Source organism: Drosophila hydei, unplaced genomic scaffold, assembly GCF_003285905.1.
Source record: "Drosophila hydei strain 15085-1641.00,03,60 unplaced genomic scaffold, DhydRS2 tig00000001-arrow-pilon, whole genome shotgun sequence".
Taxonomy (NCBI): Eukaryota; Metazoa; Arthropoda; class Insecta; order Diptera; family Drosophilidae; genus Drosophila; species Drosophila hydei.
The window spans coordinates 6632478-6655836 of NW_022045643.1; the positions used below are offsets into that span (position 1 = coordinate 6632478).

At 42.3% G+C, this 23359-nt stretch overlaps 5 protein-coding genes across 7 annotated transcripts; 1 reads left to right on the top strand and 4 right to left on the bottom strand.

Annotated features, from left to right (window-relative positions):
- Positions 1-26: 26 nt before the first annotated feature.
- Positions 27-12899, bottom strand: LOC111592254 (rho-related BTB domain-containing protein 1). Of its 2 annotated transcripts, none has more exons than XM_023304336.2 (13): positions 12627-12899; positions 11110-11317; positions 10937-11040; positions 10677-10874; positions 10081-10614; positions 9757-10015; positions 9579-9692; positions 9430-9516; positions 9272-9355; positions 8968-9210; positions 8637-8907; positions 547-718; positions 27-487 (listed from the first exon to the last, which is right to left on the bottom strand). In XM_023304336.2, exons 2-12 carry the CDS (start codon positions 11296-11298, stop codon positions 570-572), a joined length of 2232 nt encoding a protein of 743 aa, XP_023160104.1. In that variant the 5' UTR covers positions 11299-11317; positions 12627-12899; the 3' UTR covers positions 27-487; positions 547-569. The 2 variants fall into 2 exon arrangements, with proteins under 2 accessions (XP_023160104.1, XP_023160103.1); XM_023304335.2 differs by having other exon boundaries at positions 547-739.
- Positions 12900-13182: 283 nt separating this feature from the next.
- Positions 13183-17441, top strand: LOC111592276 (insulin-degrading enzyme). Of its 2 annotated transcripts, XM_023304376.2 has the most exons (15): positions 13312-13359; positions 13459-13560; positions 13632-13769; positions 13836-13970; positions 14028-14298; positions 14352-14580; positions 14643-14845; positions 14899-14984; positions 15039-15498; positions 15555-15905; positions 15963-16194; positions 16257-16463; positions 16526-16818; positions 16877-17086; positions 17145-17441. In XM_023304376.2, exons 2-15 carry the CDS (start codon positions 13478-13480, stop codon positions 17376-17378), a joined length of 3132 nt encoding a protein of 1043 aa, XP_023160144.1. In that variant the 5' UTR covers positions 13312-13359; positions 13459-13477; the 3' UTR covers positions 17379-17441. The 2 variants fall into 2 exon arrangements, with proteins under 2 accessions (XP_023160145.1, XP_023160144.1); XM_023304377.2 differs by lacking the exon at positions 13459-13560 and having other exon boundaries at positions 13183-13359.
- LOC111592297 lies at positions 17400-18636 on the bottom strand. The gene is made up of 3 exons (XM_023304401.2): positions 18387-18636; positions 17869-18327; positions 17400-17805 (listed from the first exon to the last, which is right to left on the bottom strand). The coding sequence occupies exons 1-3, from the start codon at positions 18634-18636 to the stop codon at positions 17456-17458; spliced, it is 1059 nt and encodes a 352-aa protein (XP_023160169.2). The 3' UTR covers positions 17400-17455.
- Positions 18637-19116: 480 nt separating this feature from the next.
- LOC111592296 (protein inturned) lies at positions 19117-21732 on the bottom strand. Its single transcript, XM_023304400.2, has one exon. It carries the CDS (start codon positions 21730-21732, stop codon positions 19117-19119), a length of 2616 nt encoding a protein of 871 aa, XP_023160168.2.
- A 383-nt stretch (positions 21733-22115) lies between these two features.
- LOC111592274 (protein FRG1 homolog) lies at positions 22116-23345 on the bottom strand. Its single transcript, XM_023304373.2, has 5 exons — positions 23185-23345; positions 22941-23129; positions 22688-22886; positions 22434-22633; positions 22116-22373 (listed from the first exon to the last, which is right to left on the bottom strand). The coding sequence occupies exons 1-5, from the start codon at positions 23241-23243 to the stop codon at positions 22226-22228; spliced, it is 795 nt and encodes a 264-aa protein (XP_023160141.2). The 5' UTR covers positions 23244-23345; the 3' UTR covers positions 22116-22225.
- Positions 23346-23359: the final 14 nt, after the last annotated feature.

Below are 23359 nucleotides of genomic sequence, written 5' to 3' on the forward strand. Positions count from 1 at the left end.
TGTTTTATATATTTTTCATAGTGTTAATGGCTTTATTCTATATCATTTTGTACAAAATGCGTCCTTAGGTCAAATATTGTTGCTTATAAGCTATGGCTAGACAAATGTTCCCTAAACTGGAATTTAAAATTTAAATACATAAGTATAAGTATACACATGATTTGGTTTATCATACAGTTCAATAATTATTTCAGCATTTTAAAGTGCGCACAAATAAAACATACATTTTTACATACAGCCCCCATCTGTACATACTAAGTATGTACTTATGCGTATGTATATTAGGCATATTGAAGCATATCAGAAAAGCAATTAAATTAATGCTTATGTGTCTGTTTGTCCTCTCCCTCTCTGGTCGGAGCTTCTATATATCAAAAGACAACGCCACGTGGATCGTTATGTATGGATTTGGAAAAGTATCAAAATACTTAAAATTGTACAGATGAAACATATCAGGACGGGCAGAATCACTATAAACCGTAATGATCTGAAGAAAATGTATACAATATTAAATACAGTTTAATAGGAAAGCTATGGTCTACGCACCTGCCATGTCCTAGGGCTGGGTGTCAGAGATTCAGATCAATGTCAGCCTCCAGGTCGATGTGGTTCATTGAGTTGGCTGTGCTATTGAAGATTTGATGTTCGGCCGTTGTGCCACTGCTCTCACCTCCATTGGGAGCGTTGGCGTTGGGGATTCCGTTTCGCTTAGATTTACCTAGCAGCCAGCAAGAGAACACTTTGTCCAAATATTGTACGTTAATAATGTGATGATGGTTTGGACAGTGTGTTGAATGACACCGATATATATATATAGAAAATATATAATCGGTTATATTATATATACAAACCAAGTACACTAAACTGAGTTGACTTATGCCGTAGCCTTTCCATATTTTCGATTGTATAAATTATATGATTTCCAGTCCTGTGGTGACTGAAAGTTAGGTTGAGAGGCGACTGTGCCTCTTATTGCTGGCCTCGGGCTCAGACAATGAAATAAGCCATTTAACGAGCAAATGACGGAGTGAATATTTATTTAAGCGGTTTACTGGAAGAACGCTTTTTAACCCTGCTTTTAATTGTTCTTTTTTGAATAATCGAAACAGTTAATTTTATTGGTTTTTCTTATTATATTCACTATTTTTAGTTTTACTTATATGACACCAATTTTTAGCATGTCCTATCAGTACGAGTTAAAACACGAGACTGATCTATATTTTTACAAATCATAGCCTCACCGGCGTAAGTAGAGTTGCTCTTGCCAGGGCTGTTCCTTAACTTGTCTAGCACCCGATAATAAGTGTTGAATAATACCTAACATTAAGTGTTATAAGCTAACTAAGTGTTATAAGTTAACTACCCCCCCCTCAAGTGTAAGGTCGTCCTCGACCGACCCAATTCCAGCGACGACTCCTCGCAAGTGCTTCGCGGACTTCTTTGCGTCGATGATCCACCAAAGAGTGAAGCCAATGCAGATTAAAGCACAGCATATGGCTCCTCTTTCGGAGTGCCGTACAACGACACATCATCAAAGTGCACCATTTCGGTTCCTTGGTCGCATATTAGCAGCGGTGACCAGCGAGTCGGTGCAGGTGTTCTCGAATGAAATCCGCAAGTCGTTCTCATTCACATTCAATACGGAGCAGTATGAGCAGCGTACTGATTCTTCGCTATCGCCGTTCAGCAGGCGCTTACTAAGCTTGCTCTTGCGCCTACGTATGTGGCGTCTGTTGAAGCTGTTGGTGCACGACGTGGACGTGGGCCTTGGCATCGGATGATGCACACCAAAGTTGTGCAGCTGCAGCGACTTGAGTGTGGCTGGCGCCGTCGATGACTGGCCGTGCACGTGCCCGTGATGGCCGTGATGACTGTCCCACCACTCCAGCGATGCTATGAGCCGTTACTGGACGAGTGATGTGTGTAGTCTGTCGGCGCGCTCAGCTGGCGATTGAATTCGGCCTTGCGGCGCGTCAAGTCCGTCAGGCAGTATTTGTTCAGATGGCCGTTGCTGGAGACAGGGCTCTTGGGCGATGATGCCAGATGCTGCGTATAGGCCGAAGGAGTTGCTGCTCACGCTTAGCTTATTGCCGGCGTTGTGCAGCAGATTGTTACAGTTCTTGCCGCTGATCTTGGCCGACTTTTGCCCGTCGTCGGTATCGTGTTGCTGCTGCTGCTAGCCGCCCTGTACTCCTTGTCGTCGCTCTCGCTGCGCACCGATGCTCGATACGCAGGAAATGTCTTCGTCTTGCTCTTCAGAGAGCCGTTCAGCAGTAGCTGCTGTTGCCGTGCGGCAACTGCCGACAATGCCGGCAGCTGCAGTTGACGTGACGCCGCTGCCGATGAGGATGAGGATGAGCCGGCAGCCGTGGCAGGTGTCGACAGAGATGGGCAGCGGTTGGAGCAACCTGTGGCTGTGAAACTTCTTGAATTAATGCAGTTGGCGGTGTTTTGGGGATTTCTTGACTTGGTTCTAGTATGGATGAAGAGTCGCTTGGCTCTGCCGCCGCGAAGAGTTCGTTAGTTGTTGCTGGCTGATGAGCTTCTACTGTTGGTGGTGGTGCCGTGAACAAGGGGGTTTCCTCAACGATTCCGCTTGTAGATTTGCATGCTGTGGTTCTGGCTTAGCATCCAACTATGGGGCGAATAGAGCTGTTGCTGGTTCTTGTGGACGACAGGATAAATCGTAATTTTTCTGCAGGCTTTTTTAATTTTTGGGAATTTGGTTATAAAATGTATAGTGTTGATGGATTCCTCTAGCCAAATTGATTTTAAATCTGAGGAGTCCAAAATGTTTGGGCTAACAATGAGCCTTCGCGAGAGTAATAGCAAGCATTAAACTTTGCAACTCCATCGTCCGCATTCTGTTTCTGGACAGTGTTTCAGTGTTTCAAATAAATAAATCAATAAAATCAATTTGTGAGTTTTGGCTATCCCGAGAACTCCACTGACAGCAAATGTTAACTGGTTAAGTTGGTCTTGAACCTCAGTGTTTACTTCTATCCGTCTACTGTTGGCATTCATTAGTCGCATTTCAGTGGACCTAGTCTGCTCTAAATCACCAGCATCGGGTGTACCCGCCACCAAAATGTTTTATAAAAACTATGCCAAGTGGCTAAAGGTAAATAGAAAACTATACCTAACTTATTCGAAATTGCCTAGCGGCTTAAAAAAAAGGTGTAATAAAAAAAAACAAGGGAGTCATCTTAGGTTGTCCTTGTGGACCACCCTTCCTTTAATGAGGACCTCGGTCCCCAGGTCTGCTTCCACGGCCTTCTCGACACATAAAGGTGTGAGTTTGTTTCCGAGCCGTCGGTTGGACTTGACCAAAACCTTGTCACCAACATCGAAGACTCTATTCTGCCGCTTTGCGTTCTCCCTAGCTCTGAGCGTCATCTGAGCGTTTCTGATCTTTTCTTCTATCTTCTCTTGTGGCTCATCAGAGTGCGCCTGAACCACATCAACTGGTCTCTGGTCGATGACCGAATGGATCGACTTATTGTATTCGGTTGTGGCCAGTAAAATGACTTCTACGGTGTCATTTATGCCTTTGTCGATCTTTAGGCATCTGGCTAGCTCTAACAGAGTGCTGTGAAAGCGCTCAACCTGTCCATTCGATATGCTATGCAATGGTGGTGCATTTGAAATGCTGACCCCATAGTTGTTTGTGAGCATAGTCATGATGGTCTCTGAATTCAATGACGGTTCATTGTCACAGTAAATGGATCTGGCTTTTGGAAAAAAATTCATAAGTTGCATTACGGCTGGCTTCAGATCCACAATGGTTCTTGAAGCGACCGGTTGGACGATAGCAAACTTAGAGAACTTGTCGATGCAAGTGAGAAAGTATTTCTTGTCAGTGGAGAAAATGTCTATGTGTAACATCTCTCCTACATGTGAGGGGATCGGTGTCTCTCCAAGCTCTTGTTTTTTGGGGTGTCTATCATACTTAGCCCTAGCACATGTTTTGCAGTTTTGTACTATTTCCTTGGCAATTTTTGCCATCCGTGGAAAGTAGTACTCCGAGAGTACCTGCTTAACATTTTCCTGTGCAGACCTATGGGCCCTATTATGCTCGACTGTGAGGATTTCCCTTCCTTCTCCAACCGCAAATATGTCCACTACGCGATTTTTGCAATGCCAGAACTTTGTGGCTGGGTATCTTCGCACCAATGCATCTTGTATCATTGCAAGCGTGTGTAAATTACAGTGGAGAGCATTTACGCATTTGGGTGAGACTACATCTTCGAGCTCGTCTAGCAGCGATTCGACGCATGTATAGCTGATCAAGTAGCGTTTCTTATTTCCAAAAAGAATAAAACTTCGTTTTAAGGGGAAACGCGCCTCTTCTAGCACTATCTGGTTTTGAAAACAGTTCAAGGGTTTGTCTGTCGTCTCAATGGTGTTGGTGAGAGATACCTCACTGTGGATCGTTGCAGCGCAGGACTCAATTTCTTGCTCATTTATAGCGTTGAGCTGCTGTCTTGACAAGGCATCCGCAACCAGATTGTCCTTGCCAGGTTTATAGAAGATACGTGCATTAGACTCGTCAATGCGCGCTTTCCACCTTTTGATTTTCGCATTTGGATTAGATTCCGAAACTGCGAAGGTCAAGGGTTGATGGTCAGTGAAGATATTAATGTCTTTCACCCCATACAAATAGTGCCTTAATTTGGCAAGTGACCATACAATGGCCAATAACTCTCTCTCATTGGTTGCATAGTTAACCTCACTGTCCTTCAATGTTCTTGAAATCATTGTTATAGGACGACCCTCTTGAGACAAAACTGCACCTATGCCGTGAGCCGAAGCATCGGTCGTTAGATCGAATGGCTTCTTAAAATCGGGGTACCTGAGCATTACATTCTCGGATGACAAAATATCGCGCAACTTCTGAAATGCCCTCTGCTGCACTTCAGAGAATTGAACCTTTATATTTCTGGACCTATGCTTACTGACTGTTCCATTTTCACCCTTCAGGATATTCGAGATGGGTCTTGCTATTGCGGCGAAGTCCCTAATGAAACATCTGTAATAACTTGCGAGGCCTAGAAATGATCTAACCTCGAACAGCGTTTTTGGTTCTGGATACTCCTGTATTGCCCTAACCTTTTCAGGATCCGTCGTGGTGCCAGTGCTGGTGACTACGAAACCAAGAAAGTTCACGCTTTTCTTAAAAAAACGTGACTTTTCGACGGAGACCCTCATGTTTGCTTCGTGTAAGCTTTTTAGGACCCAATCCACGTGTTTAATGTGGGATTCCTCATCTTCTGAAAAGATGATTACGTCATCGACATAAACATAGCAAAATTTGCCAATCTGCTCTCGCAGTATGTCGTCGATGGTTCTTTGAAAGATGCTTGCTGCATTCTTTAATCCAAAGGGGAGTCTTTTGAACTCGTATTTCCCCCCGTTCACAGAGAAAGAGGTTTTTTCACGGTCGCGTTCAGCGAGTATGATCTGGTGATAACCAGACTTGAGGTCTAATGTTGAAAAGAATTTGGCTCTCCCCAAATTCCCCAATATCATTGATATATTTGGCATAGGGTATTTGTCCGGCACGGTTTTTTCGTTAAGTTTACGAAAGTCCATTACCAACCTCATTTTCCTATTGCCCGCTTCATCAGTGCCCTTCTTGTCTACTACCCATATTGGGTTATTGTAGGGAGAGACGGACTTTTGAATTATATCATTCTTTAGTAGATCTTTGATTTCTTTATTAACGAAATCAGCCGCTCCCATTGGATATGGGTAAAGCTTGGCATAGATCGGTTGCTCGTCTGTAGTCCTAATGGTAGCCACGACTGATGTGTTATACGGCAACGCCTCGTCTGGGTCTGCAAAGGCCTTTTGTCTGGTCTTCAGCATTTTCAAAAAAGAACTTCTAACTAATGGGGATGCGTCTGCACAGTCTACATTTGTGAAATTTACATTTTTGCATTTGTGGAAGGTGATTGGTTCGACCTCCGTGCCCCACTTAAGTTGTCCTGAAGCTAAACAAAGCGAAGCAGATGCCTGCTTAAGCAGGTCAAGGCCTATAATCCCATCAAAGGTTGATAAGTCCGGCAGAATAAAAAAAGTTGCTTTTAACCCAAACATTGAAACAAAGCATTTGTGTGTAATTTGTGTCTCGCCGTGAATGGAGTGAATTTTGAAGGGGGACTCTACCGAGCGGACGCCTTTCAACCCTTTATGTGGCCGAATGAAATTCTTGGCCGCGCCCGTGTCTATGAGGAATTGCATGTGAGTCCCTCCTACTCTTCGTCTGATGACGGGTAGAAGGGATTTACTCCTAAAAAATTAAGGGCATCAGAGTTATAACTAGTAACGTCATTGATTTGTGCCGCTGCGCTGGAGGCAGCATCAGCACACACCTCTGCCCCCTGTCCCGCGCCTTGCGTGACGTGATTCAACCTTTGCTGCTTTCTCAGACCGCCTGTGCGGTCAGATGCGGGGTGCTTCTTGTTCGCGTAAGCAAGGGCCTGAGTGGGCTGCATTACCCTTGAAAAGGAAGGATCGACCTCCATGGGCACTGGTGCGCCATTATTGTTGTGCTGCCTGGTGCTTCGTGGGTCAGTCCGAAATGGGGCCCTGTTTTGCTTGCTAAAGTGCGGATTCTTTGTACCGCTAGCTTGTCTTTCGGCTTGATGCGAATACCTCTCATATTGGTGACCCTGCGCTTTTGCATGCGGCTTGCGCTCTTTGTCTTCAAGACTTTTTGCAAAATTAGCCGCGAATGAGTACCTTTCGTGATTCGACTCGACCTCTTGCGCGAGAGCTAGCGCTGAAGGCAGATCTCTGGGCTTTGCTGCAAAGAGCACATCTGTTAGACTGCGCTTGAGACCCGATATGAACACACGCAACGCATCGTCGCGGAATTTTTCACATAGGCCCTTTGCTAAAGCCGGCTCATATGACATATTAACTTTGTTTGTGAGAAGAGCGAGTTTCTTCTCTACTTCATCATAATATTGAAGCAGGGACAGGCCACCTTGCCTCAAGGTACTTAATTCTTGTTCAATGACATGAATTGGTCTCTTATCACTGTATGTGAAATCTAGGCGATTTATTATCGCATCAAAATTCAGCACAGTACCAAATGAGGCTAGCACCGCGTCTGCGGGGCCCCTAATCTTGCTTCTTATGATGATGACGGCCTGATAATGACGAGAACTGCCATTATACGGTCTGAAGATCTCGTAAGTGGCTAATGCTGCCTGCCTCCAAGATACATACGATTCCTGTACCCCTGCAAACTCAGGTAAGCATTTGACGGCATCTAGTGGCTCGTCACAGTGAATATCGTTCCTAATTCCTATAGCAGCATACGCTACTACTTGTGGGGCGGCAACGTTTGCTACCGCTATTTGTTCAGCTAACTCATTAATTCGTTGAGTTAATACATGTTCCCTCTGCTGGTTTACAGCGGCCTGTTCGGCTAAAGCTTTGCTAGTAGCCGTCCTTATTATTTCCGTAAGCTGATCTGCATCCATTCTACCTGATGGTGGGGGAACTACACAGTCGGAATCTGAGTCGCTAGACTGCCTGCGAGGGTTTCTATATTGGTTGAACCGAGACATGCGCAGGTCAGTGGTCGCGAAAAATAAAACGGGCCGTCAGAAGATGGGTCGAATTACGTCACAGCTCTGAACTACGAGAACTGCATGCACAACTTCAGACACACAGAAAGTAACACAATGTAATTTTATTGACGATCTGAATGATCAATTGCTGCCACTAAAATTCCCAAAGTAGTCACTCTCACTTGGTTCTGATCATTAATTTTTTTTTTTTTTTTTTTTTTTTTACATGCAATTGCAATATAAAATACTCGCTAGTCCTAGGTATTTTTTTATAAAATAAATTTTAACACTTTTTGTGTTTGAAGAAAAATTTTGGCTAGAGTATCCACTTACAAGATTCAACTAACACAAAACAAAAAAAAAAAATCCCTTTATAAGATCTGTCAATTGCAGCTCCCGCGCTGCTGTCTTAATTGTTGTTGGTTGTGGAGTCCGACCACTAGTTGGGCGCCAATTATATGATTTCCAGTCCTGTGGTGACTGAAAGTTAGGTTGAGAGGCGACTGTGCCTCTTATTGCTGGCCTCGGGCTCAGACAATGAAATAAGCCATTTAACGAGCAAATGACGGAGTGAATATTTATTTAAGCGGTTTACTGGAAGAACGCTTTTTAACCCTGCTTTTAATTGTTCTTTTTTGAATAATCGAAACAGTTAATTTTATTGGTTTTTCTTATTATATTCACTATTTTTAGTTTTACTTATATGACACCAATTTTTAGCATGTCCTATCAGTACGAGTTAAAACACGAGACTGATCTATATTTTTACAAATCATAGCCTCACCGGCGTAAGTAGAGTTGCTCTTGCCAGGGCTGTTCCTTAACTTGTCTAGCACCCGATAATAAGTGTTGAATAATACCTAACATTAAGTGTTATAAGCTAACTAAGTGTTATAAGTTAACTTATATATCTCAATGATAATAATTGAAAGAATGCTAACAATTAGTAGTACTTAGAGTTTGATCTTCTGTTTGGATCATCGAGTCTTGTATGCTAGTCTGGTTGGTGTATACATATGCATGTATGAGTGAGTAGATGATGATGACACTTACCTCCAGTAAAACATAGGCAACCTTCGTCATCGCTTGGGAAATCTCGACCAGAACTTTTTAGCTTTAGCTCCTTATTAAGCTCATTGATGCAGCGCTGATAATAGTCATAATCCTTTAGATACCAAACCGGAGGCCATCGGTGCTCTCGCAAATACTCCTGATTATCCTGATGCAATGCTTTCAAGCCCTTAAGTGAAAACTTACAAATAACATTGTAATTGACGCACAGATACGACATACACCATTCCGCCAATTGATGGGCATTGTGCAACTATTTAAATTGAGATGTTTTAAAGGTATATGCATTGTGTTAAATTATATGTTAAGCAACCTTGACTGACTCCAGCAATTTTAGGCAATGATCGACCGTTTCATTGGTCTCGTTTTGTGAAATAATTGTGAGATCTTCAATAACGCGACACTCAATCAGATTGATAAGGCGCGGCAGGCACAAACGGTTGGCCAATTCCAGCAAATTGAGGCATTTAACCGCTGATATGGGCGGAATTTGATCAGTGTACAAATAGCACAGCAGTTTATGGAATGTATAAATCGTGACGCCAGGAAAAACAATCTGCAACAAAATAGGATTATTCATTTCAGATACTTAATAATTACATTTTTTATATTCTTACCACATTAGAGTGTGCTTCGCGAAAGTCGCCGAGGAGCATGGCGCGCATAACATCACAGCGACCCACCAGAACAGCCCGATGGGCCTTAAATACAAATAAGTAGAGTATTAGAGATACTTTTCTCATATCTTTTTCATATCTTTAGCATTTATTTGTACCTTCATCAGGCCATCGTCCAGTTCAAAGGTTACATCGGTAAAACAACCATCTCCAATGCAATGCCTTTCCATGCTCTCCTTTATGCGCTACAATTAGGGGAAATTGATTATAATAAGAAAAACATCGTATATAGTAATTGACAGCATACAAGACAAATGTGAGGATTGGGCTCATCACTGGGGCTCTCCATGACGCTTTGTGGCTTGGAAAGTAACATGGTTAGTTGCGGCAGTTCTAATAAATCGGCAGCTTCTCTAATTTCCTATAGTATACAAGTGGAATTTTCATAAGTTTCACGTCTGTAAATAGAATTACGTTCAGTTTACCTGCAGATTACTGCATTCCTTGTCAATGGTGCCTGTATAAATGAATCGCAGGCATTGGTGCAGTGCTTGTGGTGAGATTGCTTTGCTTAAAGTTACAATTGTCTGAACAGAGCTGACGCCGCGTTGATTTTCCATTTGCACTAAACGCAAACTCTGGAGTACTGGATAATGCGGTTCCTTACTTAAATCATTGGAGCGCTTTGATTCTACCAATGGTAAAGCTTGATAGCTGGAGCGGCGCTTTAAATGTTCCCACATGCTAAAAATTAAAAAGTCAGTTAGAAGTGGAGCAAAAGCAAGGAATTTGTGAAGGTAATTAACTACCGTTGTGTGCGTGATTCGTAACGTATAAGATATTCTGTGTCATCATTGAAGTCAGCTATTGTTGCCTCACCAAACGTTGAGCTGACCATGCTCGACTCGCTGCTGCTCCGGCCACCCATGTCGGTCAGCTCAGTGTTTAGAATGCGTTGAAAAATGCTAGACGCCGCCGCAAGCATGAATCTGTGTACAGCGAACTTGGTTCCGCCAGCCACTAGAACAAGGTCGGCATATGCTTGCGAAAGAAACATATTGTATATGTCCTGTCGATAGTGACCAACCATGACCGTAACCTCCGGTGGTGGCGGCTTTGGTGGTCGGAACGGTGCCTGCAGCAACGGCTTCTGTACCTTTTTCAGGTTTGTCATCCAGAAGCGTTGCTGGCGGCGAGCAATAAGTGAAGATCGAATTGCATTTTCGAACACCTCGTTGACTCCAAAGTACGTAAAGACGCTGGTCTCATAATAGCTAACGCCCAGTTCCTTTGCAACAGCGCGTGCCTCATCCGGCATAACCAAATCGCTCTTCAATGCGGCGCTGAAAATATACAAAGAAACTGCTTAGAAAGATTTTCCATCTAGCACACAAAATCCACGTACCGTACAAAGGTGCCTTTTTCACCAAAGTAGGACAAATAATTTTCATCGCGGTACATGTAACGCAGGTCATTTTTGCAGCCGACTAGTACGACGGGCACGTCTGGACAGAAGCGACGTATCTCCGGATACCACATAACCTTGCAATTACGCAAAGAAATAGGGCTTGCAATGGAGAAACAAAGCAACACGACATCGGATCTACAAAGTTGAATAACGCTCAAGTAAACATTGCATTCAAGTAGCCCGAGATGTTAACTCACCTGCCGTAGGCGAAGCGACGATCCTTGTCATGATCACCGAAGGTGTCCCACAAACGTAAAGAGACATTGACACCATCTACCACTTCCCAACTTCGTTCAAGAACCTATAAAGTATAATTGATATTTATGTGTTATTGATGAACTGCCATTTCTGCAGACAATTTGTCACTTGCGTCTTTGTAAATGCGATATTGATCGATCGCCCACACGGTCGGCACATGTGTGGAGAGCAGCTGCGAAAGCGAAACGTGCTTATTGCAAGCCCTGGCACAAATCAAACGCGTCTTTCCCACGGCTGTGTCGCCAACCAGGACACACTTGACCAGCTCCTGATGCGGTTGTTCGTTGTCCATTTTCGGCATGTACCTTTAACAGGTAACTCTGCAATGTTAAAGATAGGATAAATTATTTAACAAATGCGCTTTACTATTCTGACGTCGTATACATATATTTACGTACACTCCTTACGCGACTTAATACGTAGTGCGTCCAGACACGCAAATAATGAAAGTAAAAGTAAGTTAAACGACAACAAACCCATTGAGTTGTTAAAAAAATACAGCGGGAAGCATTTTTAAAGTCTAATTGAACTCAATTGAAACAGAAATAAAAATATCTTCAATCAAAGCTGAGCCGAGAAACGCATTTGCTATACCCTGTAATAGTGCAAAATCGCAAATAAAATAAAATTACATGTATAATTTAATTATATGCACTTTTATATATCTGATATTGGAAATTCTGTCTATTTGTGTCCTTCAAAATAGAAATCATTATAAACTATAAGACAACATTGAAAGGGTATTTTAGAATCGGCAACTCTCCATAACTGACTTTTTGTGTTCTTTTGCGTTGAACGTGCCGTTATGTTCGTTTACCGTTTAATTTTGGATGCACTCGAGACGCACAATGGCACGGGCTCTTTGTATATAAATACATACTATAAATTTATTGATAGATATATGCATAAATATGAATGTATGTATATATGTAAGTATATTCACAGTTAATACCTATAACTTCATATATATATGAGAAGGCATTTATGTAGGTACAATTAAATAAATGCAATGCAAAAGAAAGAATACCTAATATTAATAGCTAATTTATGCAGTAGACATGATGTGACACATATGTACATACATGCAGACTTATGTATATATTAAATATATATATATATATATATATATATATATATATATATATATATATATATATATATATATATATATATATATATATATATATATAGTCAATTGGTATGAATTAAATAAAGTACAAAAATATTAATGAGCTCCTCCGAAGGAACCAACCGGCACCTAAAGATGCCTCATTGCTAAGCTTATTGATTTTCTCATTCCATATTAATGCGGTGCCGCCTACGAGCCATCAACTCAGACTCAGGTCTTAAATAAAAAAAACTAAAAGAACAAAAAGGTTATGCATCATGTATATAAATCTAAATGTATTGTCAGAAAGGGAGTTAATAACTAAATCCAATAAGCAATTCATAATTGCCAAATTAAAAGTTTTTCCCCCAAAGTTTTTGGCATTCACATTTGATTTTACTTCTCATAACTGCTGTTTTTATATTTGAATACATATATATATATATATAAATATATATATATGTATATATGTATATATAGGAAGTGTCCATTTGAGTATATGAAATTGCAAAAATGTATACCTTTTTAGATTCGTTTCGATTTATATTTTTCGTGCTATGCTCTCCGCTCTTTATTTGCGTGCTGCACTTATCACACACGCAACACACTAACACACGTCTATACGAAATTTACAACAATTTGCAATTTATGTTTGCACCAACACAAATATACATATAAATACTCTAACTGCGTACATTTCTTTGCGCTCCAATTGCTATCTATCCGAATTTATTATATTGGAACATTTAACATTATTTTCAAGTGTTCATGTGATTATTATTAATTGTTAAATAATAAAATGCAGTTACAACAACTGTTACAATAATCGTGCACCGCAGTCGATATACGCTTATCGATAACTACAATTGCAATTGGCAGTGTTGATTATCGTCGAAATAAAAAGAATGACCAGTTGCCAGACTATGATTTTAAAGGACTAGATTGTTGGAATGAATAATTTTTTCAAAATCGTAGTTGTATTGATTTTATTGTTGATTTCAGCAAATAATAATTTTCTGTGTATATTGCTGTTTTAATTTCTTATAAAAGGACAGCTGAACAATTAATTGATCCTGAGAATTAGAATTTCATTGCCTCGATTTCTCGAGGTGAAAATAAAGTCAAATAATCACCACGCTATCAAGTATAATTTTTTTGAATGTGCTTTAGTGTGGCAACCCTAAAACACATGTTTTGAATTGTTTGTGTTGTTGCGAAACTAAATTGAATCTACAAATATTTAGAATACTTTGGGTAAAAGAAAAAAAGAAACCACTTTAAAGTTAAGGCCTTATTTTTGAATACTACATTTATTTAAACGTGTTACAAATTTCACTTGTATAATTTCTGCAGAAGAAGAAACATCGTTTCTATGTTTGCCCAGCGAACGTGTCTAACTTTTTCCAGCCGCAAATCGATTTTTGCCCACGCCGTAACAGCTGTTCTACATCGACAGTACGCCTTTAGAGCTAAATATTTATTTTAATTAACATAATAAAACTTTTACGTCTGTTTGTGTTATTCAGTAACGGGAAGTGCTGCAGTAATCGTATTTCCGGATTTAGAACGATTATAACATCTAAATCGAAAATGACTTTGACGGAGGTTTCCCCAAATCAAAAATTGCAGCCCAAGAAGTCGGAACTGCAGGAGCCAATATTGCGGTACATATATAAAAGTTAATACAATCCAAAATATTTCAAATTAAACATTAAATTTCCTCAACACAGCATTAACAATATTGAAAAGTCACAGCAGGATACACGAGATTACCGTGGCCTGCAGTTGGAAAATGGCTTAAAAGTATTATTGATATCGGATCCAAGCACTGATGTTTCAGCAGCTGCACTGTCTGTGCAGGTCGGGTAAGAGTCCCTGTGATATTTTAATTTACTATTTTGAAATGTGCATTTGTAATGCAGTCACATGTCGGATCCAGAGAATTTGCCTGGCTTGGCCCACTTTTGCGAACATATGCTCTTCCTGGGCACGGAAAAGTATCCACATGAGAACGGCTACACTACGTTTCTTTCACAGAGCGGTGGCAGCAGCAATGCCGCCACATATCCGCTAATGACGAAATATCATTTTCATGTGGCACCGGACAAACTGGATGGTGCACTGGATCGCTTTGCGCAGTTCTTCATTGGTCCACTATTTACGCCCAGTGCAACGGAGCGAGAAATCAATGCGGTATGTGTAAAATCAGCTCTTAATATATTCCTCTTTTAATTAGACTTCTACAGGTTAATTCGGAGCATGAGAAAAATTTGTCTAGCGATTTGTGGCGCATTAAGCAAGTACATCGGCATTTGGCCAAGCCGGATCATGCGTATAGCAAATTTGGCAGCGGCAACAAGGCCACGCTTTTTGAAATACCCAAGTCGAAGGGCATTGATGTGCGCGAGGAGCTGCTAAAGTTTCACAAAAAATGGTATTCTGCAAACATAATGTGCCTGTCTGTCATTGGAAGAGGTTGTTACAGCATCAATATAAGATGCAAATTATTTTATATTAAAAATTATTCAAATTCATAGAATCTTTGGATCAGTTGGAAGCGATGGTAATGGAAAAATTCTCAGAAATAGAAAATAAGAATGTAAAAGTGCCGGAATGGCCAAGGCATCCTTATGGCGAAGAACAGTACGGCCAGAAGTTAAAGATAGTGCCCATTAAGGATATACGCTCGCTAACAGTGAGCTTTACGACCGACGATCTGACGCAGTACTACAAATCCGCCGTAAGTAATTGGAGTCATTGTAATTCTTATGCTGAAATAATATTACTCTGCAGCCCGACAACTATTTGACGCATCTTATTGGGCATGAAGGCAAGGGTAGCATATTGTCGGAGCTGCGCAGGCTTGGCTGGTGCAATGAGTAAGTAAATCAGTGTAAACCAGAGCTTAAATTAACGCTTTCATTCGCTTGCAGTCTAATGGCTGGTCACCAGAACACCCAGAATGGTTTTGGTTTCTTTGAGATAGTTGTGGATCTAACACAAGAAGGATTGGCGCATGTAGATGACATTGTCAACATAATATTTCAGTATTTGTGCATGCTGCGCAATGAGGGACCCAAAAAATGGATATTTGATGAGTGCGTTAAGTTAAACGAAATGCGCTTTCGTTTCAAGGAGAAGGAACAACCCGAGAATCTCGTCACTCATGCAGTATCATCTATGCAAATATTTCCCCTGGAAGAGGTGTTAATTGCGCCTTATATGAGCAACGAATGGCGTCCCGAATTGATTTGTAATCTCTTGAACGAACTGGTGCCCGCTAAGAGTCGTATTTCCTTGGTTAGCCAGAGTTTTGAGGAGTCTACTGAACAGACAGAGCCCTATTATAAAACGAAATATGGCTTAGAGCGTATACCTAACAGTACAATTCAGGTATGTTAAGCGTTTCTTAATTTCCTCTGATTTATTAACTTTAACCCAATTCTCAGGCCTGGGAATGTTGCCAAGTAAATGAGAATCTAAAGCTATCACTGCCAAACAGTTTTATACCAAACAATTTTGATATCGCTGAAGTGCCCAGCGATGCGCCAAAACATCCCACAATTATAATGGATACGCCCATACTGCGAGTGTGGCACAAGCAGGACAATCAATTCAATAAACCCAAAGCTTGCATGGTCTTCGACATGTCCAATCCGATTGCCTATTTGGATCCTCTGAATTGCAATTTAAATCACATGATGGTTATGCTGCTTAAGGATCAGCTCAACGAATATCTCTATGACGCAGAGCTGGCTAGTCTCAAGCTAAACGTCACTACCAAACCAGGCGGAATCGACGTAAATAGAAAACATCTTTTATTAGATTAGACATTGCTAATCAGTTTCCTCTTTCAGTTTACTATACGCGGCTTTAACGACAAGCAAGTGGTTTTGCTTGAAAAATTATTGGATCACCTATTTGAGTTTTCCGTAGACGAAAAGCGTTTTGACATACTCAAGGAAGAGCACATAAGATCTTTAAAGAATTTTAAGGCAGAACAACCCTATCAGCATTCCATTTATTATTTGGCACTGCTGCTCACTGAGAATGCATGGGCTAATGTTGAGCTTTTAGATGCTATGGAACGTGAGTTATAATAGATGAATTCGAAAATTTGAATTTTATATATAACTTTTTGTACACATTAGTTGTTTCCTATGAACGTGTTTTGAACTTTGCCAATGAGTTCTTCCAACGCTTGCATACTGAGTGCTTTATTTTTGGTAATGTAACCAAGCAACAGGCAACGGATATTGCGGGCCGTGTCAATAAGCGATTAGAGCAAACAAATGCAACAAAATTGCCAATATTGGCTAGACAGATGCTCAAAAAACGAGAATACAAGTTATTGCCAGGTAAATTGAGATTACGGTGCTTAACATTTGAACTCATTACTAATTTACTTTGCTTTGTTCAGGTGATAGTTATCTGTTTGAAAAGGAGAATTCGCATCACAAGAGCTCCTGCACACAGGTCTATATGCAGTGTGGTGCACAAACGGACCATACCAATATTATGGTTAACCTGGTATCTCAAGTGCTCTCCGAGCCCTGCTACGATTGCTTGCGCACCAAGGAGCAATTGGGCTATATTGTCTTCAGTGGTGTGCGTAAAGTAAACGGCGCCAATGGTATTCGCATCATTGTGCAATCCGCGAAGCATCCGGCCTTTGTTGAAGATCGCATCGAAAATTTCTTGCAGACATATTTGGTAATATAAAAATGCGTTATCAGAATATTAGCATTTTGAAACACATGTTCCTCTTTAGCAAGTTATTGAGGACATGCCTCAAGATGAATTTGCGCGTCATAAGGAGGCATTAATTGTCAAGAAGCTGGAGAAGCCGAAAACAATATTCCAGCAATTTAGTCAGTTCTATGGAGAAATTACTATGCAGACGTATCACTTTGAAAGAGAAGAGGCCGAAGTCGCAATACTGCGCAAAATAACAAAAGCTGATTTTGTCGATTATTTTAAGGTTCGTATCTAAAATATCTTCAATTCTATTTGTCTAAACAATTTCGATGCTTTTACAGAAATTTATAGCAAAAGATGGACCAGAGCGCAGAGTTTTATCTGTCCATATTGTCTCGACGCAAAAAGATGAGAATGAAACAACTACTGTTGAGGAAGTTGAAAGTGCGGCTGCCAGCGCTCAACGCCATACAACAATCAACGATATTGTGGCATTCAAATCGTGCAAAGAATTGTATCCAATTGGGATGCCCTTCCTGGACATCAAGGCGAAGGGTGCCCGCAGCAAGCTTTAAGATATTTAACTCTACAATTTCTAGTTGGCTAATGGGGTTTGGTTGCTTTGTTTAATATTCATTAAAATATAAACCTTTCACAAATATAAAATAATTTGTATAAGCAGCGAATTATGCCTCACATAGTTGCTGCCTAAGATTGCGCTATTCGGTATGGAGAAGCCCATATCCAGTTTGGTAAGCTCCTGTGAGTTGAGGTCCTGCGTCCGTCGATGGCTGTGCTGTTGATCTAATAGAGAAATCTTGTGTTTAAAGGCAACATGATCAGCCCACTTCAGCTGCTTCCACTGCCCGCCCATATCCAGCATAATATTGTTCTCTTTGCCCTTGACGCCGTGCTCATGGGATGGATAGGCCATGGCCAATTGCAGATTGATCATATCCCGGTGCAAATGCTGGAAGGTGCACAGCAGTTGCAGAGTCTTGCCTGTGTTCAGTATTCAGAGTATTGTCATAGTTTCAATTAGATCTACATTTTATAGATACTCGCCTCGTATGCTGAACATGGGACTCTTAACAGTTCTAGTGGACGCATCGGCAATGTGTTCGGTAATGTTTTCCAGCTTCCAGTAGTAGGTAAATAATTGAAAGTCCTGATCTGCCAGCATCGTATTGTTGAATCTGTCAATTTCTTCCTCTCGTTCCGGTGCACTTTCCATTTGCTTAAGCTGAGGCAGCTTCTTCTCTTGGCTGGGCTTCAAGGTTATTTGCTCGAATTTTATTATTTTCATGTTTGTGGGCTTTAGAAATGGGGCTGACATGGAGGGCGTAGTAGGCATGAAGGGCGTGGATGGCGTGGAGGGCGTAGCAGGCGTGGCGGGCGTCAGGAGCTTGGAGGTTCCTCTTGGCTGTGCCAACATTGCAGTTAACTTCATTAGCTGCTCCTTAATTTCACGCAATTCCTCAAGCATTTTCTGCTCCAAATTGCGAAATGCCAAATTCATTTCATCTAAACAAATTTGTTATATCAGGTAAATAGATAAAATGCTTAAGTTGTGCATAACCAACCCGAGCCACAGACGCCCTTTAATGTCTTAGTTGTGACCGCCTCGGCGGATGCCTTGACCTCGCCAGCATTGACAGTACAAACGGCTCTCTGCACTTCACTGGGCAATTTGATGTCCGACTCCGTGTCCTTCTCCGTCTCCGTCTCCGGCTCACCTTCATGCTCATTCAGGCTATTATTGTCGATCTCGTTCAGAGCAACTGCCGAGGCTATCAGCACGCAGATGCAAATACACAAAGGCCACTTTGGCATCTCCAGTGGGCAGTGATGTAAGTATATCAAATCCCAACTGCGCCCGCTCTCTGGACTGCCTCATTGACAACTGACGAGCGAGCAGATCGAGCAGACAGCTTGCAGAACGAGCTGCTGACATTGTCGAGCACAGACATGTGCTCATAAAACATATATTTGCCTTTATGTATTTATGTTTATAAATATGCGACTAGGGCGCGTGTCGTATATGTATTTCTGGTGCGTACGATTACCTAAATATAGTGCCCATGCTTAGCGCGCTATGAAGATATGAATGAAAGACGCAGACGAATTTGTATCCTACATCGGAAATGTGTCACGGGAGCTCTGGCTGCAAAAGGGATTCGAAATCGGTGCATCACATATCTATTTCCGGTCTATCTCTAATAGATCCTTATAGGAAAATTTTTAATTTTATAAGTGAAAAAAGTGTTCTTTAATATATTAGTTACTTATATTTATGTTATATGTATATAGCAGCTATCCCATTGAAAAGAAAGATAGTCGAAACGCCATTTCGACCATATTTTGTGGCACCTCCGGAAAGTGGCAGACGTAGACTTCCTTAGCTGGCGATTGGAACAAACGTCCGACCACAACGAAACGCATGCTGGACTGATCCTTGGTTACTTCCAAGCTAATGCCATGTTCTTTAACCATGGTTATATCATTGCCAGCTGATCTATTGCCCAGTGTATTGGCCGATTCCATCAGCAGTCGTCGATGTTGCTTGGAGCGATCCAGAACCATGTGAATCATATGACACGCTCGGCGTATCTCACTGAGGTATGGAAAACTGTCTGGATTGGTTGTGAACGGGCATAGGAAAACGCCATTTGTAAGGTCCACATAGACGTAGTGCAGCACGGAGTTCTTCCAGCCGGCGGATATTTTTACTGGCAGCACATTGTTGATCTCCTTCCACAGGGATGTGGTTATTTGGCTTTGGCTCTCAGCATTCAGATTGAGGCCATAGTGCAGGGGATGCTGTTCCGCAAAGTTCTCCCAGTCGGAGCCACTGTCCGAGTCCTCTGCGGGCGTTAGACGACGTCGTGACATCTCATCCTCACTGGGCGTCTGACTGTGTATGGAAGAGCCACCCAGAGATGAGCACAATTGTGCCTCCTCATCATTGGCCGCAGAGGACGAATGTGAGGCACTTGTCTTCTGCTTAAGGAACGATTCCAGCTTGTTGTTGGTGGATTCCTGCTCCTCACCGGATTGATCGATTTTCTGCTGATCCAGTACCTCGGGTCGCTTGTTCGAGATGGACCAGAACTTGGCCAGCGACTCAATGCCACACTGTATTAAATGATCCAATGTCTCCTGTATCTCCTCAATGTAGAACAACGAGGGTGGAACCGCAGTAAACGCCTCCATTTCAGGTGTATCCACGTACATCTTCAGGATGACCGTTAGGATGAGATGGCTGCGACAGCAGACGGTGAGAAAATAGCGACCCGTTGCATTGGCCAGCACAATCTCCTCCCAGACGTACAGCTCACGCACTCGCACACTGGGAGCTGCTCCAATGAAGTCGAAGATGCCGCGACAACGCAGGAAGAGCTCAACATTGAAGCGCACCTCGGCGGGCAGAAGACTGGCCAGCAGGAAGCTATCATAGTACAGGGCACAGCCATAGATGAAGAACTCCCGATGCGTGGTCAACGGCTCGTCGTTCCAGTTGCGATAGTCCATGGCCTCCATTTCGCTGAGCGCATCGAAGATGCGCAGCTGCGCCTCCTTCGGCAGAGGCAAACTTTTTGACTGCTTCAGCAGCTGCTCGAAGCGCAGCTCGCCACGTGGATGGGCCAGGAGGCGCAAGCGCTGAATGCCACAGAAATGACGCAGAAACTGGCGGAGGCCATTCGAGCTATCGTTGGCAGTGGAAAAGTTCTCGAGCGTCAGACCTGGCAGCGAGAATCGAATGTAGCCAATCAGCTCATCCGATCTCAAGCTGCACTCCGTTGCGGTGTACAATTGTGCCGCATAGGCGAACAGCACCAGGAAGCCATTCAGACGGCGATAGTTGACATAGTAGGGCAGCTGATCGACCAGCAGGCGGGATGTCAGCGGCTCCGTCTGAAGTTCGTTGAGCACAGAGCAGAGCGTGAGGAAGCTGCCGCGTGCCTTGTAGAGAAAGTTCGTCACAGCCGACTCCGGGTAGTAGTAGAGCGAATCCTTGTGCTGATCATGCTGATAGCACTCCGGTGGCAGCAGCAACAGGCCAAAGGGCGTCAAGGACTCAGACACGGTCACAGCCGGTGGCAGCAGCTGATCGAACTGCTCCGCAAACATGGCAAAGCTAGTCAGCTTGCGCACCTGGGGCATTTGATTGCATTGGGCCGCAGCATCATCCGCTGTGGCAGCTGGCGTGGTGATGCTTGCGCCTTGAAAGCCCAGGCACACCTGTGTGGGCTCGAGAAACTGCTGCAACAGCTCGTCCACATTGCTGGCATACAGCTCGATGCCATTCAATGACTTGAACCAATCTCCACGCTTTATATTATGCTGCATGGCGCTTATATCGTGAACAAAGCTATCCACCATTAGGCACTCGGGCTGATCGGGAAAGGGCAGCACTCGGAAGCCCAGTATTGACTCCACGGCTGTGGAGCGACGGCCAAAGCGGAAGCGATCCGTTGCCGTTATAACCAACTCCAATTGCTTCTGATTGTCTGTGTCTGCGTGTGAATTCTTGATGTCTGCGAATCGGAACCCGTTGTTCGCCTCGTTCTCTGCTTCTACATGTGCCTGCCCCCCACTGCTATTGTTGTTGTTGTTGTTGTTGTGGTTGCCATTGTGTTTGCCCTGCTGGCCTCTATTCTGCTGCTGTCGCCGCGTAGTTTTCTTACCCAGGCGCAGCGAACGACGCAGCGGCTCACCGCGGCGCTCACTTAGATTCGACTTGGGATTGGGCACATATTCGGCATAGAAGAGGCTGCCATCTTCGGCCACGTACTCCTCCCAGTTAACCAAATCGCTGCCGTCACTAAAAGAACTATTAAGCGACGAGCTCGACGTTGAATAGGTTTCGGAGGCGTCCAGCCCAAGACGTCTCTCAGAGGCTAACGACATGCCCTGCGATTTTCGCATCTCTCGTCGATCGCTATCGCAAATCGTAGCAATGGGTAAATAAATAAAAGAAACAATTTCAACTAAATTTCTTATGCGCTGTGTTCTGTCTGGGCTCTGCAACCAAAACCAACTAAACCAACTCGGCTCAATCTGTAACTCAGCCATTGGCTCACACACACTGAAAACCGGTTTATAGACTGCATAGCTGGGAGTTTGCTCAGACTTTTCTCACGCTCTTTCAAATTCCAACGTTCTGTGCTCTCTCTTGAGCATCTGTCTAGTAGAGCCAAAGTCGTAGGTCAAAACAAATGAAATTTTATTGTTGCTTCTCACGAAATTGTATTTCATTTCCGCCATCATCTATTATAATGTGAGATTTCAAATAGAAAATTGAATATGAAAGCAATTATACATATATACATCGTGTCTGATACTGCCTTTAGATTGTTACATCCAAATGTAAAACTTTATTATACATTCTTATATTTATGGAACATGCATTTGACAAGTTTTATTTGCAATATCGATCGGCTTTCATTTTGCTACGTCTGTCGAGAAGAGTTTCATGTAGTAGTCCTTGGGCTTTTGCTTCTTCAAGCTCTTTAATATCGTTCTTGCTAATGCGCATCTTCTTGTCTTGGAACTTTTGAAACTTCTTGCTAGACGACCAAGGAATATACGTTAGTAAATTTAAATCTATATAAAACCAAAACACTTACACATAGTTTTTCTCAACTTCGCCTAAATCGCCTTTTTCTTCCTTTGGCTGATCGTCAACAACAACATCTCTCGCTGCATTGGTACGCACACGACAAATCTCTTGTGGGCCCACTTTTTTATGTAAGGCCACACATGCATCGTCCTCTGGATCAATGGCCATGAAGTGACCCGTTTCTGACAACAAAGCCATTTGGTTGTTCTGAATGAGAGAATTGGTAAATATATATTTATATAGAAATATGTCTCTGCTAACCTCGAACACTGGCTCCCACTGTTCCATGCTACCAACAGCTTCTGAGCGACCAGTTACCATTCCATCTTTTTCAATTTTCAGATACTTTCCATAACCCGATTTGAAGGAAACCTTTCGTTCGTTAATTGGAAAGGCCGTAAATATTTCTTCAGGGTCCGGTCCTTCACCTGCATTGTGTGGAGCCCCCAAAGTAAACAAACTATTCAAATTGTTATTTTGCTATGTTGCTTTGGTCAATAATAAATAAACTTACCCATTGTCCAAGGCTCTCAGATAGCAACGTTCGCCAAATTCAATGGCGACTGATCCAACGATGCTTGCTGCAGTTGTTGTTGCCCACCAACCTGCATGTTGAATTGCATCTTCATCCGCAACCGTTTTACTTCGTTTGGGTGCATCTTCATCTTTGTGTTCCTTTTCCTTTTTACGTTTTTTACTTTTTCTATAAACAAAGTCGCCTTAAAGAGTTGATTAAGTTAATCTTTAAATGCACTCACTTGTGTTTTTCTCCTTTCAAGACCAACTTTTTTATGCGCATATGATCATAATCTGACATTGTGTATTTCCAGATTTCTATTAATATCAGTATTTTATTAACAATATTTAGATATTTCCTTGCAGTAGCTCTTCATATTTACTAAACTAAACTACAGCGTTGATTTGATCACAATA

Excerpts from the sequence above, each read along its gene's own strand:
- LOC111592254 (XM_023304335.2), bottom strand. The coding sequence starts at position 11,298 with ATGCCGAAAATGGACAACGAACAACCGCATCAGGAGCTGGTCAAGTGT. Across the intron at positions 10,016-10,080 it reads TACGAATCACGCACACAACG|CATGTGGGAACATTTAAAGC; the intron begins GTAGTTAATTAC and ends TTTAATTTTTAG. Across the intron at positions 9,356-9,429 it reads TGGACGATGGCCTGATGAAG|GCCCATCGGGCTGTTCTGGT; the intron begins GTACAAATAAAT and ends TTTGTATTTAAG.
- LOC111592276 (XM_023304376.2), top strand. The coding sequence starts at position 13,478 with ATGTTTGCCCAGCGAACGTGTCTAACTTTTTCCAGCCGCAAATCGATT. Across the intron at positions 14,299-14,351 it reads CGGAGCGAGAAATCAATGCG|GTTAATTCGGAGCATGAGAA; the intron begins GTATGTGTAAAA and ends AGACTTCTACAG. Across the intron at positions 16,195-16,256 it reads GCTTTTAGATGCTATGGAAC|TTGTTTCCTATGAACGTGTT; the intron begins GTGAGTTATAAT and ends TGTACACATTAG.
- LOC111592297 (XM_023304401.2), bottom strand. The coding sequence starts at position 18,636 with ATGCCAAAGTGGCCTTTGTGTATTTGCATCTGCGTGCTGATAGCCTCG. Across the intron at positions 18,328-18,386 it reads AAAGGGCGTCTGTGGCTCGG|ATGAAATGAATTTGGCATTT; the intron begins GTTGGTTATGCA and ends AAATTTGTTTAG. Across the intron at positions 17,806-17,868 it reads TCCCATGTTCAGCATACGAG|GCAAGACTCTGCAACTGCTG; the intron begins GCGAGTATCTAT and ends TACTGAACACAG.
- LOC111592296 (XM_023304400.2), bottom strand. The coding sequence starts at position 21,732 with ATGCGAAAATCGCAGGGCATGTCGTTAGCCTCTGAGAGACGTCTTGGG.
- LOC111592274 (XM_023304373.2), bottom strand. The coding sequence starts at position 23,243 with ATGTCAGATTATGATCATATGCGCATAAAAAAGTTGGTCTTGAAAGGA. Across the intron at positions 22,634-22,687 it reads AGTGGGAGCCAGTGTTCGAG|AACAACCAAATGGCTTTGTT; the intron begins GTTAGCAGAGAC and ends TCTCTCATTCAG. Across the intron at positions 22,374-22,433 it reads GAAGTTGAGAAAAACTATGT|CAAGAAGTTTCAAAAGTTCC; the intron begins GTAAGTGTTTTG and ends TTGGTCGTCTAG.